This window comes from Dasypus novemcinctus, chromosome 2 (assembly GCF_030445035.2).
Source record: "Dasypus novemcinctus isolate mDasNov1 chromosome 2, mDasNov1.1.hap2, whole genome shotgun sequence".
NCBI classification, from domain to species: domain Eukaryota; kingdom Metazoa; phylum Chordata; class Mammalia; order Cingulata; family Dasypodidae; genus Dasypus; species Dasypus novemcinctus.
The window spans coordinates 182,618,331-182,638,225 of record NC_080674.1 but is presented as its reverse complement, the minus strand read 5'-3'; the positions used below and the strand labels follow the sequence as shown (position 1 = coordinate 182,638,225).

General features: G+C 41.1%; 1 protein-coding gene across 7 annotated transcripts in view; it reads left to right on the top strand.

The window, feature by feature from the left end:
• The first annotated feature begins 3,854 nt into the window (after positions 1 to 3,854).
• FBXW11 (F-box and WD repeat domain containing 11) overlaps positions 3,855 to 19,895 on the top strand; it is a 163,022-nt gene continuing 146,981 nt past the window's right edge. For 2 of the 7 annotated variants that reach the window (XM_058282295.1, XM_058282281.1), the window contains exon 1: positions 3,855 to 4,083. In XM_058282295.1, coding sequence (XP_058138278.1) covers positions 4,039 to 4,083 — 45 coding nt within the window. In that variant the 5' untranslated portion in view covers positions 3,855 to 4,038. Of the gene's footprint in view, positions 4,084 to 12,090; positions 12,253 to 19,895 lie in introns of all 7 variants that reach the window. The other 5 variants (XM_071211041.1, XM_071211042.1, XM_071211039.1 and 2 more) reach the window with 5 other exon arrangements.

Sequence of the window (19,895 nt, the reverse complement as noted above, 5' to 3'; positions counted from 1 at the left end):
ACTTTCTGAGCAAATGCCAAACCTCTTCCACTGTGGTTGCACCATTTTACACCCCTAATAGCAATGAATGAGTGTTCGAATTTCTCTCCCTCTTCTCCAACACTTATAATATTCTCTGTTATTTAAAATAATAGCTATTCTAGCGGGTATGACATGGTATCTCATTGTGGTTTTTACATTTCCCTAATGGCTAATGATGTTGAGCATCTTTTTATGTTCTTCTGGCCATTTGTGTATCTTCTTTGGAGAAATATCTATTGAAGTATTTTGTTCATTTTTTTAGTTGGGTTGTTTGTCTTGTTGAGTTGAAGGGTTTCTTTATATATTCTGTATGTTAAATCCTTTTTGGATCTGCAGTTTCCAAATATTTTCTCACATTATGTATGTTGTCATTTTATTTTCATGATAAAGTTCTTGATACACAAAAGTTTTTAATTTTGATGGGGTTTTTAAAAAAACTCTAAACAGACTTTTAAAGACAGGGTGTGGTTTAGGACTTAAAGGTTGAGTGTTTGAAGCCACAGGGACAGATGGAAAGATCAGTAGGTTTCCTGAGACTGCTGCTGGTGGCAGACACCTTGTGCATATAGCCCTCCTTTATGTGGTAGCCATCCTTCTGGTTTCAGAAATAGCCACCATTGGTACCCTGCTTATGGTCAAACACCTGCTCATAATTCTCCACCAAGCTGCCCAACTTCTGGCCAGCTGCAGAGCCAGGTTCTGCTGGGCAGTGGGTTCTGTGTGGGGCATCACCACTGTCTGTGTCAGCTGATCCAGGGAGGCCATCGGCTGTCTGCTCTTTGTCCATTTGCTGTGCATTCTTTCGTGTCTGCCTGTCTGCCTTTGTTGTGTCATCTTGTTGCGCCAGCCTTCTGCGGGTATGGCCATCTTGCCTTCACAAGGAGGCCCTGGGAAGTAAACCCAGGGCCTCCCATATGGTAGATGGGAGCTCAATCGGTTGAGCCACATCTGCTTCCCCATCAGCTCCTTTTTAATGATCATCTTGCTGACGATGGAGTGCAGTGTCTCCATATTAATGAATGGAATAGACACTGCTATACATGAAAAGGTAGGTTCTTAGTGACTCTTCCTGGATCTTCCTACCAGCATGGTGTGGACTTTGTTGGCCTCAGGGAGAAGGTCCCACACTTTGCCATACATCTTCTCATTGATAAAACTGGCACATCTTCCAGTTCCCCATCTTCATGGCCCTGGAGGCAGCAACCACATGTTCCCTCATTGACTCAGGGGAACCCAGTAAGGGTTGTTGCTCACCCACCTGCAGCTGGCGATGGAACTGCTTGCTGATCATGTGTCAGTGGGCATCACTCTTATGGGTGCCTTGTTGGGGGATCTCGAGGAGCATGGCAGACACAGATGGACACACTCCCGTAGCTCCAGGTTGATGTGCAGGTGGAAGAGCACTTGCCAGTGACTCCCCACCTTCCATTGTTCCTGGTTGCATTCATTCTTGGAGGCTGGGCAGCAGCAGACCGTGGCCAGAAGCATGAGCAACCTTAGCTTATACCATGTGTGGTACAGAGCACTTCCTGACTGAGCCCAGTCAACCTACACAATTGCAGAAAATAATAAACCATTGTTATTTTAAGCCACTAAGTCTTGGGGTGGTTTGTTATATGGCATTAGGTAACTGAAACAGATCATTTATTCTAACCCCTTTATTTTACTAAGCTCAGAAAGGGAAAGGGGCCTGGTAAAATTCACACAGCAATTTAATGGCAGTAACTTTCCATTTCTGTGCTCTTTCTTTCTACTGCTTTTCTTTCAATTCTGTTCATGGAAAGCACCAGATAAAAAACTATGAAACTGCAGGGAACTTACACTGTGTCTGCTTGTATACAAATTATTGTAATAATTTGGTCCTTGGAAAGGGAAAGATTCCTAGGTCATCACTTCATAGGTAGAGAAAATGCAAAAACATCTGAAAAAGAGAAAAGCAGCCTCTGGCATTTGGAAGCTGGCCGAGTACATGCCAGGCTGTACTGTTACTAGATGATAACCTGGCAGTTCGAGCTAGGTTTTGTGCTCTGTTGAACCTAAACAATTTCACAGAACATCAACATTAGACAAGGTCATTCTGTGACCATGATAGATCAGGAAAGAAACAAGGGAAGCAGATTTGGCTCAGCTGATAGAGCGTCCGCCTACAATATGGGAGTCCAGGGTTCAAACCCAGGGCCTCCAGACCTGTGTGGAGAGCTGGCCCACGTGCAAGGAGTGCTGTGCCACGCAGGGGTATGTGCCATGTAGGGGTGCCCCACATGCAAGAAGTGCACCCCATAAGGAGAGCTGCCCCACGTGAAAAAAGTGCAGCCTGCCCAGGAGTGGTACTGCACACATGGACCGCTGACGCTACAAGATGATGCAACAAATAAGAGACGCATTTTCCCAGTGCTGCTGACAAGAATACAAGCAGACATGGAAGAACACACAGCGAATGGACACAGAGTGCTGGGGGGGGGGGGGGGGGGAATAAAAAATAAATCTAAAAAAAAAAAAAAAGAAGACAGAAACAAGACCACTCCATAATCATGTCTGAACACAGATAAAACAAGTACATTGTCCAAGTCACAAAAATGACTAAGCAGCCCTCATCTCGGCTAATATGAGGGACTGCTGCTTCTTCACCAATATAGCTTTAGCCTCAGTCTAGTCTTCCCTCCTTCCAGAATTAACCCTACTTCTTAACAGCATCTGGTTGGGAGTAAAGTTCCTGCTTCCTTAACCCTCCCCCAATCACCTAACACAACTCTTCCTGAGATGCCCTGCATTCCCCTGCCCCCTCCCGCCCCCCTCCCCCCGCCGGGTGTGCAGTCTCCTTTGCTGCTACTACCCATAAACCCAATTTGTTTAAGTAGTAGTGAGCTCCTGGTGGTTTTCACCTAGAAGGACACGAACAGAGCTGACAAAGTTCACACAGAGTTGGAGGCAGAGTTCAGTAGACGTCTCCAGGTTTCCAGCTATATTCCTTCTTAGCACCTATCACCTCCTTGGTTCATATCTGTGTCCATCCCCCTTAACTTACCCCGAATTAAGCTCCCTGAGAATAGGGCCCTGGTCTGTCTTGTTCAGAGCTGATGCCCGGTGCCTACAGTACGGTTCGGCAGAGTCTGGTTGCTTAAAAAACAAATATCGTCTGAACGAATGACTGAGCAAGAGGGGCTCAAGATACACAGGTTCCTTTCATCTCTCGGCTCCTAGCTTGTGTTGTATAAAGACAGCACCAAAATAATGAATAATAAAGAAAAATAAAAAGCACCACAGCACATCTCCACGTTACCTCCTTGTCCCCAACTAAAACTCCAAATCCTTCCCTTCTGCGATGACCACCCTCCAATCGTCTCCTTCGCCAAGCCCCTACCACAACTGAACCCCAAGGCCAGCATCCCTTCGTAATGTATCTTAGCACCCATCTGTCTCGTACATCTGCCTCTATCACCACACACACCCGCGGACCCTCCACACGGCTACCTAAGCAAGCAGCGGGCACGGCGGCCATCGACCACGCATGTGCGGAAATCAAGCGCACCCGCAAAGTGAGTTGTTGCCCGGGAATTTCCATCCGGGTCTGGGCAGCCTTGGGCTGCCAGGAAATCAGAAGAAACTAGCCGGAAAGAGCGCCACCACGCAGGGCATTCTGGGACCTGTAGTCGTGGCTCTACCCCGGCTCTGCGCCAAGTGAATTCTTAATTCTTCAGGTCCGCACGCCTCACTTCACAGTCCTGCACTACTTTCATCCCGGAATTCACCCTGGGGCTACCAGGAGAGTTTGGCCAGGTGCCGGCTTCCCGTTCCCACAACGCTCTGCGGGGCCGCGGCGCCTGCTGGGAGTTGTAGTCCTCGCTCTGCGTACTGCGTTCGCGGAGGGGGAGGGCGGAGCTGCCGGCGGCCCGGGCGGGCTGGCAGCTAGAGTGGGTGCTATAGCCGCCTCCGCCTCTGCCGCCTCCGCCGTCGCCTCCTCCGCCGGAGCCCTTCGCTGCTGCGCGGGGAGAGCTAGGCGGGGCCGCCGGGGCCGCCATGGAGCCCGACTCGGTGATTGAGGACAAGACCATCGAGCTCATGGTGAGTGCGGCCCACTGGACCGTCCGTTTTTCCATCCGTCCGGCCCCGGGACGGGCCTGCCCATCTCAACGTCCGGCGCAAGGCAGGCCCTGGCCCCTTCCCCGCCGCCTGGGCCCCGACTTGGGCCCCCAGCCTTCTCTGGGCTCGGGCCCTACGCGACTCCCCCGGATCCCTCGAGATCTAGGCCGGCCCCGGCCCGGCCCCCTTCATGCCCCTCAGCTCTCCCCCTTCCCCTGTCCCAGCAGCAGGCCCATCCGTGGGACGACCCTCGCTCGCTTTAGCTCTGGCCTTAGCTCACCTTTGCTCTCGCATCCCCTTCTCCGTCTCTTGGAAAGGGTTTTTTTTAAAATTTTATTTCATATTTTTATTTTTACCCCCTCTGTTTCTCCGACCCAGGCCTGCACCGCGCTTGAAAGCCCCGCTCAGCCGAGGGAGCGGTGGCGGGAGGGGGTACGGAGGAGAAGGGTCAGCACCGTCTCGGCGCCCGCGTCCTGGGGGTGTTCTCAGCACCTTCTCCCGAATCCCGTGCTGTGTGGACGCCGGGATAGGCCTTACAGAGCCGGGGGGGGGGGCGCTGTCGGGTTTGAGGCCGTGTGGGATAGGCGGCCTCTTTCCCGGGCTCCCGTGCTGTCCGGCTTCTTGGACAAAGGGTTTCCTACCCGGCTAGGGGGATGTTTGCAGAGCAAGGCCCCAGGTGCTCGGGATTCCTTCCCCCAGGAAAGGAAAACCGTAACTTGACGGTTTCCGGAACTGCTTTGTGAAATTGGGGAGGAGGGGTTCGGCCTTATCACTGTCGGCAGTTCTTTCTTATCAGGGGAAAAAAAAAATCCTTGGCCGCTGGGGAAGTGATCACTCTGGTTAGAAACCATTGATAGCTAGGCCAGACTCTTTGGCCCGCGGACACCCCCAGCCCTTTTCTGCCTTAGAAGGGGCTTTTAGGAACAGGCTCTTGAAAGAATGGTTAGTTGAAGTGAGGGATTTGCTAATTGGTGGATGACTTGGTGGAAGAAATGAAACATGGCAGGTATTACCTGCCAGTGTGAACATTAAGGAAATCAAACTGGCCCTGGAGAGTTGGGAGGAGGAAGTCTGTGCTTCAGCAAATGGACATGCCCTGGGCTTCTTCCTGTGGAAACCTTGACAGTTTCTTTGTATCTCTTCGAACACAGTAACAACTCTCCCCGGGTTGGGAGGAAAGGCGAAAGAATCTACTTAACCCAGCAAAATGTTTTCCTAGCCAGATTTTCTCCAGCGTGAAAATGTTTATTGAGTCAGTGATTCCACTGGGTCAGGTCGGTGACATCAGAGCCACTTCCCCCATTTAATGCTATAAATAATAAATGGTGACACTGAAAGTCTGTTGGATAGCTGCATGGTTTCTGTGGATGATGGTATCTGGGGAGTTGAGATGCATGTTTTAAAAATGGAAGTACACTAGCATAAATACAGAGGCAGCTTAATATTTGCTGCTCTTTGCATAATTCACAGAACTGGACTTCCCCAGCATTCTTGAAAACTAGAAGGGGAAAAAAAACCCTATTGGTTTCTGATTTTTATAAGTTTTTGGTTGTTTTCAAAGGAATACTGTCACTTGTGAGTTTTTATTTTATTTTCATTTATTGAGTAATTTTTCCTTTTCAGGATAACTAATTCGACTATTGTAGTCAAGTCTTTGATATTCTCCAACTTTTGTGGTAGATTATTCTGGTTATTTTGGTGGAATATCTTAATTGAAATGACATATACATTATGTATTTTTAAGAATGTACTTATATGCATCATTTTGAAAAATTGTATCTTGCTACTTCTTTGAAATTGGCCCTTCTGAGCTCCTTCCATTCCCATTCATTAAAAAAATAACTAAAATGTCTTTTATTTTCAAAAAAATTGGAAGAATACAGTAAAATCCAATTCACTGACTTTGAGTGTGTGGTAAAACAAATCTTGGGCCTAAATTTTCCGGCTTCCTATGTTCATAACTTAAAAAGTTTTGATATTATGTGATAGTACTTTGTCTCTGAACTGAAAAAAGATTTCATCCTTTCAAGGACATTATAAACTGGAATTTTTAGAAAATTAAGCAAAGAGTTTAGTGGATATGATCAATTCAAAAATGTCTTCTCATATTTAAGACTTTAAACAACTCTTCCTGTAAACATATGTAGATAACATAAGGTGTTTTAACTGCTGATTTAATAAGTCTAGAATCAAATGTAGGAATGATGATGCCTTAAAATCTAATTGCATGTGGTTTTCTGCTTGTGATTGTGCTGCCTGTACCAGTTCAGTACTTAATGGTTAACAAGGTAACTTCCATTTGATATTTAATATCATGTTGTATTAAAAGGAGCGAACAGTCTTTTTGGGTATTCCATTTCCTGATCTTCATCCCTCTATTTTATTTGATTTTGCTTCTCATTTTTTTCTTGCACTTTAGATAAGTGTACTAGGAAATAAAGCTGGTGATAGCAGAATAATAAAATCTCCAAAAGATAACCCCTGTTGAGAGTCCTACCCCTGCCTGAGGTCTGGGCCCACAAAGGGTGCTTCTCCAGCTGACCTACATAGGGTTCAGACTTTAATGAGATGACTGAATGTACAATTGCTGAAGGTGAATAATTTAACCACTAAGTGACCTTCCTGGCCTACGTAGTTTGTGGGCTTGGTTTTCATACTTATGTCTTTGATAAAAATCACCTTTACTATTAGTGAGGTAGAAAAGTAGTAATCCATTTTAGAAATATATAAAGTTTACCAGACCACATTTAGTACAGTGGACTTCACAGGAAAGAATGAAAGCCATACATTACATATTATATGGTATTATATTTTTGAATTAGGCGTGAGTTGATGTTCGGGCGCTCATCACTAGAAAGCACACATAAGAGCTGCTGATAGAAAGAGAAAGATGGTTAGTCCCCCCATGAGAATATAGCTGGAGTTGATGTTAAAATCCTAGAAAAGGTAACCCTTCCCCTCTCTGGGCATGAATGTGTCTTTTCCCCTTACTTTACACAATTAACCTGCAGTTTTACTCTATTGTTAGCTGTTGAATGGTCTCTTTGCCAAGTGACATTGAGTGAGTCATTTCCCCCCTCTTTTTTCTCTTAAGTGGCAATATTACTTGCTGAATGAAGTAATAAAGGTAAAATACACTGGATCTTATTAAGTAGATATGTTAAAATGCTATTTTTAGAGCTGTTGAAGTACAGGCAGGCAGCAAGACCAAAGAAACTAAATGAAGTTATTGGGAATTTTTCTTTTTTTGAATCTCCTTTTCCCTTTCTTTTCATTGACTTTTTTTTTTTTTAAGCGGGTAAGTGGGTTATTTTAGCTACTCTGTCAATAAATTGGATTTTTGTCACCATTACTTGTCCTCATCTACCTCTAATGATGTGCTAATTTACCAAGTATAGGTTAAATAACACCAGTCTAAGTAGCCAATCTAAGTAGAGTTTGTATAAAACAAACCACCTACATATTTACAGGCTTCATTGACCTGGCTCAAGAGGGCATGGCTCAAATATATCAAATTTTTTTTGGAGTAGGTTAGATATCCTTTCTATTTGACAAATATAGACTGTTTTTGCACACAAATCTTGGTGCTCTTGGCCCCTGGCTGTTACAGTCTATACCCTGAAAACCTAGAGAGTTAGCACAGGAGACTCACTAACGTATTGCATAGATTCACACAACAGTGTATATATTCCTGAGTGGTGCCTGGGTTGTACCTTATGATAATTTGCACTTCAAAGGAAAGAAGGCATTTCAAGTCCTAATGTACATTAGCTTTTCCTCCCGCCTTCCTCACTTATTCTATAGTCCAGCCAAAGCTAGGAGGGCCATAGTTGTCCACATTCTGCTCATGTTATTTCCTTTGCCACCAGTGATATGAATTGACTTAAGCCAATTTAGTGAAGGCCACTGATTTTACTAAAAGGACTTAATGGTTGGCTGAGGCCAAATTGGCTTAGGTCAGATCTCAGCATTCCTCCCTTTCACCTCTGTTTGATCCAGTCCTAACCACCCTCAGAAGACAATTCAGATGCCACTTCTTTTGATGTCTTTTTATATTATGGGGCAGATACCATCTTGTTTTTTATAGCTATAGCACTACCTACATGATAATCATTGTTAAATGAAATGAAAGAATTTTTGCTCTTTATATTTAACTTATGGCACTTAACACATTCCAGGATTGTATTATACTTACCTGTTTGTCTCCTCTATTAAATGGGAAACTCAAGGGAAAGGATGGGCTATCGTAAGATAGCACAACAGTGCCTTTTTGTTTGTAGTAGATGTTCAGTAAATATTGAGTTGAATATTCCCATTGATTGTTTTCACACATATTCTGCCTGTATCTTAACCATCTTCTTTTCTGGAAATTCTTACCCGTACTCCTAACTCTAACAATACTCTGTTCCTAATTCTTGTGGGAATTCCCATACCTTCCTGCTTGTTATTAAAATATGTCTGAGCTTCTTTTCCAAAGGCTGTATCTGATTGTCCTTTGAATCCTTCACAATATCTCCTTCATGGTACACCATAGATTTATTGATTAAATTAATGTTAAGTAATTTTTTCTTGCTGTGAAAGTTTTGAAAGATTTTGCTTTGACCACCTTAAGGCAAAGGTGGGAAGGTAATAATAGGGAGAAAGGTTGGTAAGGGGAAGAAGAGGGTTGGTGTGTGACATACACTCAATACACATTTTAACCATTATTTGCAGACTTATACATATTTACAGATTAATTTGCATACACCCCAGAGGGTGGCTGAGTGCAAAGTATTGAGGAAACTGAATTTCTTTCATACCTGTTGGTGTGCATTTGCCAATCAGTTGATAGATTCTAATGATTCTGTTACCTTAGCAAAGTATAACTTATGAGAGGGCATGGCCTTTATTTAGGGTGAGACATTTGAGTTTGTATCCCATCTCTGTCACTGGCTAGCTGGGTTGGTCTGGGTTATTGGGAGAATTATGAGAGACAGAGAAAGAATCTTGCAGAAGCTTATTTTTCAGGAAGTGCTTGCCATTCTGACTTTCCCAAGTACAGGGACCATATTTTGTGGTGCAAAATTAGGACAGATGGTGTGAAAAAAGGTTTAATTTATTCCCCTGAGATATGGATGTATTTATTTGTGAAGCTTTACAGAGGCCTAAATTCAGTAGCTTTCAGCCATATATTTAATGAGCCGTTTTTGGAGAAAATGATGAAATCATACAGAATCAGTATTGCTTTGGAAAATCTGGGAGGTTAGTTGCTAATAATTACCGATTTAGCATAGATAGACCGGTGCTCTAACTGCAGAGGGAACTCACCCAACCCAGTTTTAATATCTTGGTAGAAAGACTGGTAATGAGTTCATAGTAACATTGAGCATTGTGTTTTATGTTCGATTGGTTTAGTTTAGACTGAGAAATGAAGGCTTTTAAATTCTTGTTTTAGCAAAGCTGATGATTTTGAGCTTTGCTTTAACAGAATAAGCAGTGAGAATTGATATAAGATGTCCTACTGAGTTGTATTGTTGTTCATTGAGTTACTTGACAAAGGGGGATAAAACCTGTTGGTCTAGAATGTGCTTGTTACCTTCTGTTAAGTTTCTGCTAATCAGAATTGCTTAACAGGAAGTTTGTCTTTGTAGGCAAATAAGACAGACCAGGAAGACCTGACAATCCAGTAGGGTATCTCTAATTTATAGTGTATTATTGTTTTAACGAAACTTAAAGATTGCAGAGTTCTGTGATGTCAGCAGGAAGCATTTTTAGGAAATTCCCTCTCAGGGTTAGTCAACAATGAAGACCTTCACAGAATGGAAAACTGTGAAGTAGAAACAGTGGGACACTAACATAAAAAATGGAAAAAAAAAGTCTTTGCTTGTGAGATGTGCAAATATAAGTATAATGAATGTAAGGAACCATTCTCCACAGCAGAAAAAGAAAAACCAAGTGGGTGTTCTATCCTTAAGAAAAAGGGACTTGAGCATTTATTTATTTAGTGTTAAATTGAGAACACTAGTTTTGGGAACTAGTAATAAAATATATTTTGGTTCTGTGAAATGACACTCCTGGACAGGTATCTGTTACTCTTTGTATCTCTGCCTTAAGGCCTGCCATATATTAGCTATTCCATAAATGTTTATTTGAAAGGAAGGGGAAAAATTAGATCTACTAGTACAGGGAAAGGGCCTGAAAATCCAAGAGTCCAGAAGTGGGTACATTAGTTAAGTTGTTGTGTTTTGCTATAACTTGTTCTGCATTTCGATTGTAAGATTAAGTTATACTTTGAAAAGCAGTGTATTGCTTTAGCAGTTAGTTACTAGCCACAGCTCACTAGCTACTTTATCCAAACTGGGCTTCCAGTTTATCCTTAGGCTCCAGAGTAATACCAGTTAATGGGAAAATCTTGAGCACTTATTATTTGCTTGGAATTTTACCTATGTGATCTCTCTTAAGGGTATTAAAATATTTTCATCCATTTGTTATGGTAAGGTTAATCATAGGCTGGTATTTTAGTCACTTCAGTTGCTTTACCTACAACGTGAAAAATCAGGGCATCTTTAGCATTATGGCCTGTGGATTGTTAACAAATCTTGGAATGTTAAAATTATTCAGTTTGTTTCCATTGTGTTTGAGCCTGTCATGGATACAATCTTTGCTGCTAAACACAGACTACTTGAGTATCATTGTACTGTGTTTTGTTTTAATCTTAATATTGTAGGCCTTAGAATTGCATGGCTCTTTGCCAATGAAATACTCTTTTAAGTGGCCAGATCTATAGAGTTAGCTCTTTAGGGATGTTCATCTGGTTCAGTTAAAATGTTTTAGTTTACTTGAGCTGAAATAGGCATTCATCGGACATTTTTGTAGCTCTCCATTGAGATGTTAATTAACTTAGGACCTTTTAGAGTGCAGCTTAGTTCTCCTGCCTCAGAAATCTTGCATTTTTAACCTTGACCCTTGGACTTCAGAGTAAGTAGTCATCTGTGTAAAGGGCATAGGCTCCTCTCCCACCCTGTAGATGAGGGGACTTGGGCAAGCTTTTTTATTTTTTTCATATTTCTTTTTTGAGAATTAATAGGGGTAGTGAATGTAAAGGACCTGGTCCATTAGTAGCTCTTCAATAAAGGTAGGTATTATTATAATTACACCAGGGGAATTTTGGCAGTAGTGTGTAATTGAGGAAGTAGCAAATGTGTAAAAAAATACGTAAGTAAAATTAAAAATTTTTTTGTCTGTGTCATCTATTGAATACTTTTTTCCCCTTCCTTATAGTTTAGAATTTGCAAACTATGAAAGTTGGTGTGGTAGAAAATGTTGATGTAATGTGGACTGGGCTTATGTATTTAAGGTTGTCACCTGGAAAATTGTTTATTAGTGTTGTTTTTATTTTCCCTAGTTTACACAGTGACTGACTCTTGTGGGGAATTGGCCTTTCTTGAATCTGAAGTTCACTCAAATTATATTACATGCTTTAAAACATCCTTATTTTAGCTTAGGGGAGAGGATTTGGGTAATGTATAGATTTGATGTTTTATGTGTAGCAAACTAAAAGATTTGTTAGATGCTTAAATAAATCTCTTTGGTAGATTTTTGAGTCTTGCCATATTAATTTTGACTGACAATTTTCCGAGTGGTGGTGGAGCTGTCTTAGAAGATGGATAAGGGAAGTTCATTGTAGCCGAATGGTCTGGAATAGTTAATGTGGATGGTAGGGTAAGTTTTTAGCTGCTCTCATTTGGAAATTGCATGGTATTTATCATTAGTAAATATTAATGTTAAGGTTTTTCATTCTGTGCCATGTAGGTTTTCCTGTCCTTCTTTCAACATAGTGGTGAGGAATATGGGCACACCTTTTATGTCACTTAGCTGTCTCAGGAGTTGCAACTTCTTTTCTGTGCCTCAGATTCACTGCTCCATTGACCCTTCCTTCCATTTCTTGGTGGCTGTCCTTTGCCGCTGGTGCCATGGTGGGTGTATGGATTGCTTTCTGTCTTTCAACAGTTGCCGAAGTGCATGTTTGGGATTTTGTTGAAGAAAGCTGGATACAGTAAACGGAAAGAATCTTGGAAGATGCTTGACTGCTGTCTTTTCTCAGACTAGTCTGAAAGGGAATACACCCATTCATTCTGGATTGGTGGATCTGAAGTACAAAATATTTTCCAGGTAAGAAATTACCCTGTATTGTTTTGTCTTGTGGAACTCAACTCACTGAAAGAAACTTAAAAGAACCCCCCCCCCCCCTTTTTTTTTTTACCTTACTACAAAGGGAAGGAAAAAAATCTTACTTATTTGTGCCTAGCGTTCATGTTTAGGTATGGGTTAGTAAATGTGTATATGGCAGAATTGCTAGTAAAAACTTTGTTTCAGTGTAAGAAGTGCAGTGATTTTTTATTATAGACCAAATGGTTTATAGGCGTAGTCTTAACAGGGAATACAGTAAACAGGGATTTTTGTTTGGGGAATAGCTTGTAAAATATGGAAAAGAAATGATAATTTTAAGACATTATTTTACATGATTTATAGTTGATGCCTGGTTAGAATTTTTTTGTAGCTACCATGTAAAGTGGTGGTCTTTTATTCTTAGGACTCTAGGAGGTTCTTCTCAGGAAGATTTACTAATGGTATGTAGCAACTGTTTATTGAGCATCTGCTATGTGCCAACCACTGTTGTAGGCCCTTTAAATATATTTCTTATTTAATTGGCATTATGCTTTACTTGCCTTTTACAGATGAGTGAAATGAAGCTCATAAGCATTAAGTAAGTGCAAGTTGCTCAGAGTCATATAGCTAGTAAATAGTAGAACCAAGTTTTAAACTTGGGTCTGTGTTTCCCCAAAGTTCTGCACTTGCCATTTTACTACATATACTAAAGTATGTACTCGAACTTCTGGATTTTCAAATTGCCTATCTTAAGAGCAGTGGGCAGTTATCCAAAATGGGTTTCCATGTCCTACCATGGCACCAGCGGCAAAGGACAGTCACCAAGAAACGGAAGGAAGGGTCAGTGGAGTGGTGGATCTGAGGCACAGAAAAGAAGTTGCAACCCCTGAGACAGCTAAGTGGCCTAAAAGGTGTTCCCATATTCCTCACCACTATGTAGGAAGAACATACGCTGGGCCGTTATTTGGCATGGTGTTGGCATGGCATATGTTTGGTGCTCTACTTAAATGAAAAATCAGAACATCTTAAGTCAGTTCATCAAGTGAATCTAATGGTTACTTTGGGAGTACAGGAGAGGTAATGCATTTAAATGTCACTATATGGGAAGTATCATTTGGTCTAGTGAACCTGAACCTGTATCTTTTCAGTTCCTCCTTTTTATTTATTGGTTATTTAAATAGCACAGTAGCTCATTGTGTAAACTTCTTTTGACTTGTGGTTTGCTAGCTTTACTAGTAAGACATTGCCAGACAACTCTCCTTGAAAATATGACTTCTCTTTGGTATTTAACATTTTTTCCAGATTACCGACGCCCTTTAATCTTAATTTTTTTTTTCACTTTTATTTTTTATCTTCTGGCTTTGTGATCCTTGTTTTAACTTAATTCCTTTGTATTCGTTATTATTTCTCCTAGTGAGCATTTTTTACACTTGTCATCTGAAGGGCTGTCTGGGTAGAAGTGTTAGCAGTGGTAGTAGTAAACATAATAGCAGCTAACACCTTCTCTGAACCAAGTACTATTCTAGGCACTTTGTAGGTTTAAACTTATTTTGTCCTCATAGTAACCCAGTGAGGTTACTGCTTTACATATGAGGAAAATTGAAAGATAGAGCAATGAAATAACATTTTCAAGGTCACATATCTAGTAAGGGACAAAGATGAACTGTGAATCAGGCAGTCTGGATTCAGAGAATGTACTTCTAACCGTGCTATATGCTTCTGGTTTAGAGGATCATCCAGTAATTGATAGAGGGGCAGAAATCCTGAAGACTTACTGTATATTCAGATTTCAAAAAATCATTGCAAAGAGAAAGGAAATAATTATTGAATATGTTTCTTACCTTATTTAGAAAACCAGTAGTTTATCTCTCAGGTGGCCATCTAGGATTACCTCTCAGACTGTTTCCCAAGAGGCTTCACAGGGCTAGTTTGAGGTTATCTTCCCAGAACCTATTAGAACTTTCTGTGATGAGAGAAATGTTCAATATCTGCCTTGTTCAATATTGTAATCATTAGTCACATGTACCATTTTGAAATGTGGCACCATGACTAAGGAACTGAATTTTTAACTTTACTTAATTTAAATGGCCACTTGTGACTAGTGGCTACCATATTATAGAGTGCAGTTTTAGAACATATCATTATCCTGGGTCTGCTCTTGGTTTAGCGCCTTCAGAAATCTGATTTCATCACCATGCTAAAAGCAGCTCCCTATTCCAGGGTTGGACTCATTAACCAGGCTTACAAGACTTATGTGTAAAACCAGAATGCTATTTATTCATTTACAATGACTTATGCCTATTGACATGATTAGTATATTCTTTTCTGATAGGCATATTTGCTTATTAGGTCCTAATTAATATGCCAGTTAATTTACTCATTTTTTCAAATAAGAAAAGAGTCAGAGTGACCTGAATACTCAAGCCAAATGACGAGCATTCTCATAATATAGGTAGACTTTGCCTACCAGGTCAGATTATGAGCAGGTGGCTTGGTTAGCGTGGACTCCACCAGAGAAGTGAGATATGTGATGGCCTGGGTGGGACTCAGGCAACCTCATTCAGCTTCCTGTAGGGATGGATGGTTTTTCCCTATGGCAGATCCTCTTCCCACAGCTTCTCTGCTTGCTTTTGTTTCCCAAATCCCTTTCTGATTGCAGGAGTTCTTAATGTTTTTTGTCCCATAGACCCCTTCGCCAGTCAAGTGAAAACCACGGACCCCTTACTAAGTCCACCCCATGCTGTGTATTATTTAATAAATATATCATACCTGTACCAACACATCCCCACAAGAACGAGGTTTTTTTTTAATTTAAATTCAAGCTCATGGACCCCTTGTTAAGAACCTCTAGATCAAGGCATTCATTTTTAGATGCATCAGTACATTCAGCTTCAACACACTCTTGACTTATAGGTCTGGGTGGCTCTTTGATTTCCTTAAGGTGCCTTTATCACTCCTATGATCCATTATGTTTTTATTTTCAACTTGAAGGCAGTTGAATTTTTCTTGCTTCCTCATGGCCTCTTTCTATCTAAAACATACATCAGCTTCTTTTTAACTTAGTCATACAGTATTGTAGTAGAATAGAGATATAGGTCTGCATTACATCATGTTATTAAATGGAGATTGTTTTTAGCTTACTGTATCATTAATCTTTGGGGCTTGTTCTTGTTCCTGTTCTTGATGTAGGAAGAGCGACATAACCATATGTGTAGTTTAGGAAGTTAACTTTACAGGTGTGTGCAGGATGAATTGAAGAGCAGGAAGGCAGGAGGCAGGGAGACCAGTTAGTCCAAGTGAGCAATGATAAAGGAAAACCAAGACAGTGGCATAAGGCTGATGGGTGGGGAGGGGGTGGATTTAAAAGAGATGTAGGTGGTAGGATCTACAGAACTTGGGGACTGGTTAGAGGAGTGGGAGATAGAAGGAATCTAGTATGAATTTTAGGTTTCTGCTGTGGGCACCCAGATGGACGTTTGTTCTCTTCTCCAAGTGTCTTCGTTTTTCAACTGCTTAAATAAATACCATATAATGGGTTGGTTTAAACAATGGGAATTTACTGGCTCACAGTTTTGAGGCTAGGCGAAGTCCAAAATCAAGCATCAGCAAGGCCATGCTTTCTCCCGGAGGAATGTAGTGTTCTGGGGCTGGGTGGTGACGATCCTTGGGGCCTTGGTTTTTCTGTTACATTGCAATGCACATGGCAGCATCTTTTCCTTTCTTTTCTGACTTCCAGCTTTTCATCCCTAGTAACTTTCTCCCTGTGGCCTCTCTCTAAGGCCTCTAGTAATAGGATTAAGACCCATCCTGATTAAACTGGCCACACCTTAACTAAAAAAACTTCTTCAAAAGACCCATTTATAATGAGTTCACTACACAGGAATGGATTAAGAGTAAGAACAGGCTTTTCAGGAGTACATAGTTTAGCTGGTCATACCAAGCAAGATAGGCAAAACTAGAAGAAGAGCAGGTTTGGGGGAGAAAGAAAAGGTTCAGTTTGGGTTATAATGAGTTTGAGTTGCCTATGGGTGAGTTATCCAAAAGAAGTTCCTAGTAGGAATATTGGTTTGGAGCTCACTAGAGAGGGCAGGGTTTAGAGAAAGATTTAGAGTGTTTACCCTCAGGAGTTGCTGATGTTAGTAGAGTTAAAAGATTGTCCAGAGAATAGACTGAAGAATCTTTATGTTGGTATATGAGAATACCAGCATAAAGGAATGGGCTACAGCTAAGGACACAACCTGAGGCAAAATGTATTGGTAACCAAGAGGTGTTGTTACCACCCTTACCTTTCACTCAACCGTGATCTGGGAATTCTGTTAGTGTTGGCTGGTACCTATTCGCAATCAACAAATTAGCCCACTTTGGTTGGGTTGTGATTTTTCCTTCCACTGTCATGGTTTGATTAATTAAAAGAGGCACAGCTTTGGAAATGTATTTTTAAAAACTCAGTGTTGTGCCTTTACATCTCCTGTACATTTACACGACTCCAGTTCTTTGTTTCTGGTGACAAAAATAAGAGAAAAATTACCTAAACAGTAGAGGTTCTGGAGTGAGTAAGAGATGGGAAATGGAAATCTATTCTTCCCTCCACCTTAAGCCTGAATATTCCTCATCTAGCTATGATAAGTGCCATTATGGTATTTTAAAAACATTTTTAATATCATAACATGAGAGCTCAGTGCAAGCCAACTATTTTATCTAGAATTCCAGTTGAAGAAACAGTGAACTGTTCCAGTGCTAGAGTAAAAATGAACTGTGTTAGAATTCTTGAAATGGTGTGTTGGTCCCTAGTGTGGCATAGCTGTAGGGTATTTTTGAGGCAAATTTTTATTATGTTATTTGTCCCTTATGCTCTAACTTCAGACCCTAACTCCCATATAAGATATCACACCACTCTAATTTTGGTAATGAAAGCATGGAGAAATGAATGGTTTATTACAGTTACAGACAATTCATAATTTTTTTGAATGAGTTATATATGTCTATGGTACAAAAATTCATAAGATTCAAAGGGGAGGACATAGTAAAACAGTCTCCCATTGCCTCTTGCTCTGAATAATATTCTTGTGTAGCCTTCCTGTGTGGGTGCACACACTGTATACGTTCTTCTGCACCTTGATATTTTTATGTAAAGTATAACTTGGGAATCTTTCATATTGGTCCCCAAAGAGCTTTCGTATAGTTAAAGCAGATAATTTAAAAAGGTGCATGCTTATTTATTGTACAAATGTTCTGTAATTTGTGCAACCCATCTGGCCTCATGCACATATTTCCAGAATTGCTATTGTACATATTGCTATAAAGAATATCTTTGTACATAGTTATTTTGTACATGTAGTACTGTATCTCCAGGGCAGATTCCTTTGCATGGGTATCCTGGATATGTGATTTAAAAATCTGATAGACATTGCTACATTGCCCTCCAGTCAGGTTGCAACAATTTATACTCTTGCAGGCTTTGCAGGACAGTGCATGTTTCTGATACTCTTACCATGTTTTTATATGGATTTTGAGTTAATCTCTCTTATCCTTTTCCCCCAATTTTTAATTTGAAATGCTTTCAAACTTACCAAACCCCATACAGAGAATTGTAGTATACTTCTTCTTCCTCAAGATACCCAGATCTACCACTTTTAACATTTTGCCACATTTTTTTTTTTTTTTAAAGATTTATTTATTTATTTAATTTCCCCCCCTCCCCTGGTTGTCTGTTCTTGGTGTCTATTTGTTGCGTCTTGTTTCTTTGTCTGCTTTTGTTTCTTTGTCCGCTTCTGTTGTCGTCAGCGGCACGGGAAGTGTGGGCGGCGCCATTCCTGGGCAGGCTGCTCTTTCTTTTCACGCTGGGCGGCTCTCCTCACGGGCGCACTCCTTGCGCGTGGGGGCTCCCCCACGCGGGGGACAGCCCTGCGTGGCACGGCACTCCTTGCGCGCATCAGCACTGCGCATGGCCAGCTCCACACGGGTCGAGGAGGCCCGGGGTTTGAACCGCGGACCTCCCATATGGTAGACGGACGCCCTAACCACTGGGCCAAAGTCCGTTTCCCCATTTTGCCACATTTGTCACATCATTCTATCTTATCTATTAATCAGTCCATTTTCTGAACACTTGAGTGTAGGTTGTCTACATCATGTTCCTTGAACACTTAATGCTGTCATGTACATTTCCTAAGAACAAGGATATTCACTTCTCTAACCATCGTAAGTGGTTCCAGTAAAATAATTTTAACATTGATATAAAGCTTACAATCTGCATTCCACTTTTTTTCATATGTCTCAGTAATGTCCTTTTGAGCCTTTTCTCCTCCCTTGCTAGGGCCCTTCCAGAATCATGTATTTCATTTAATTGTCACTATCTCTTTAGTTGCTCTTTTTTTTTTTTTTTAATTTTGGGAACAAATATACAATATAAACATTCCCATCTTAAGCATTCCCAAGCACACCATTCATTGCAATTCACTTCTTTCCATTACTAAAACTTCAGCATTTGACAGTTTGATTATAATAGGTCACAGTGCAGATCTACTTGGGTCTATTTTATTTTGGAGTTCATTAGAAGTGTTTTAGAAGTGTATGTTCATATCTTTTGTTACATTTGGAATGTTTTCAGCCATATTTCTTTGAATATTCTCTCTGCCCCTTTCCTTATCCTCCTTCTGGGACTCCTACAATGTATATGTTGGTATGCTTAATGGTGTCCCACAAGTTCCTCAGGGTCTGTTAGCTTTTCTTCTTTCTTTATTCTGCTCCCCAGACTAAATGTTTTCAATTGTCTTATCTTTAAGTTCACTGATTCTTTCTTCTGCCAACTCCAATCTGCTGCTGAACTCCTGTAGGGAGTTTTTAATTTCTGTTACTTTGGTCTTCAGATCTGTTTGGTTCTTTTCATAATTTCTTTCTATTACAGCTCTCTTTGTGTTCACCTATCATTTTCCTGATTTCCTGTAGCTCTTTGAGCATACTTAGGATCATTTTTTGAAGTCTTTAAATGGTATGTTCCAGGTCTGGTCCTTTTTTTTGATGGTTTCTAATGCTTTAATCATCTCCTTTGCCTGATTGTCTTGGTCATCACTTTCTGTTTCTTTGTATGCTTTGTAATCTTTTGTTGAAACCTGGACATTTTCATATTTTAATGTTATTGCTGGAGTATAGGTTCTGAGCTCTGTTCCTTAATCTTGTGTCCAGCTAGTATTATGACAGAGCATTGATTGCCAGGAACTAACAAAAGAAAAAGAAAAAAAAAAGTTTTTGCAGATTGACCTATGAGAGTTCTCTCTTTCAGGGCTTTTCCATACTGTGAGTTTAGAAAATACCTCCAGGACCAAGCATAGGGGCCTCATGATCCTTTCTGCTGAAGTGTCCTGTCTTGGGCATGTGCATATGGCCCTACGAATCCCCCTGTGTTTATATGAATACAAATGTCTCCTCTTCCTAGGAAAGTTTTCTCATGGCCCCAGGCAATGCACTGCATGTCCCACAGCCAGCAGTCCCTTGCCCAGGCAGCACACCTTGACTCTTCTTCCAAAGTGTTCCATAGGAGAGTTCTGGTGAGTTGCCTTCTATATCAGGGCAAATTCTGGGCCACCACCAGGAAGATTGGGCCAGACATACATGCACCCATTATATGCACTAGAGTTACTCTGCTCCCT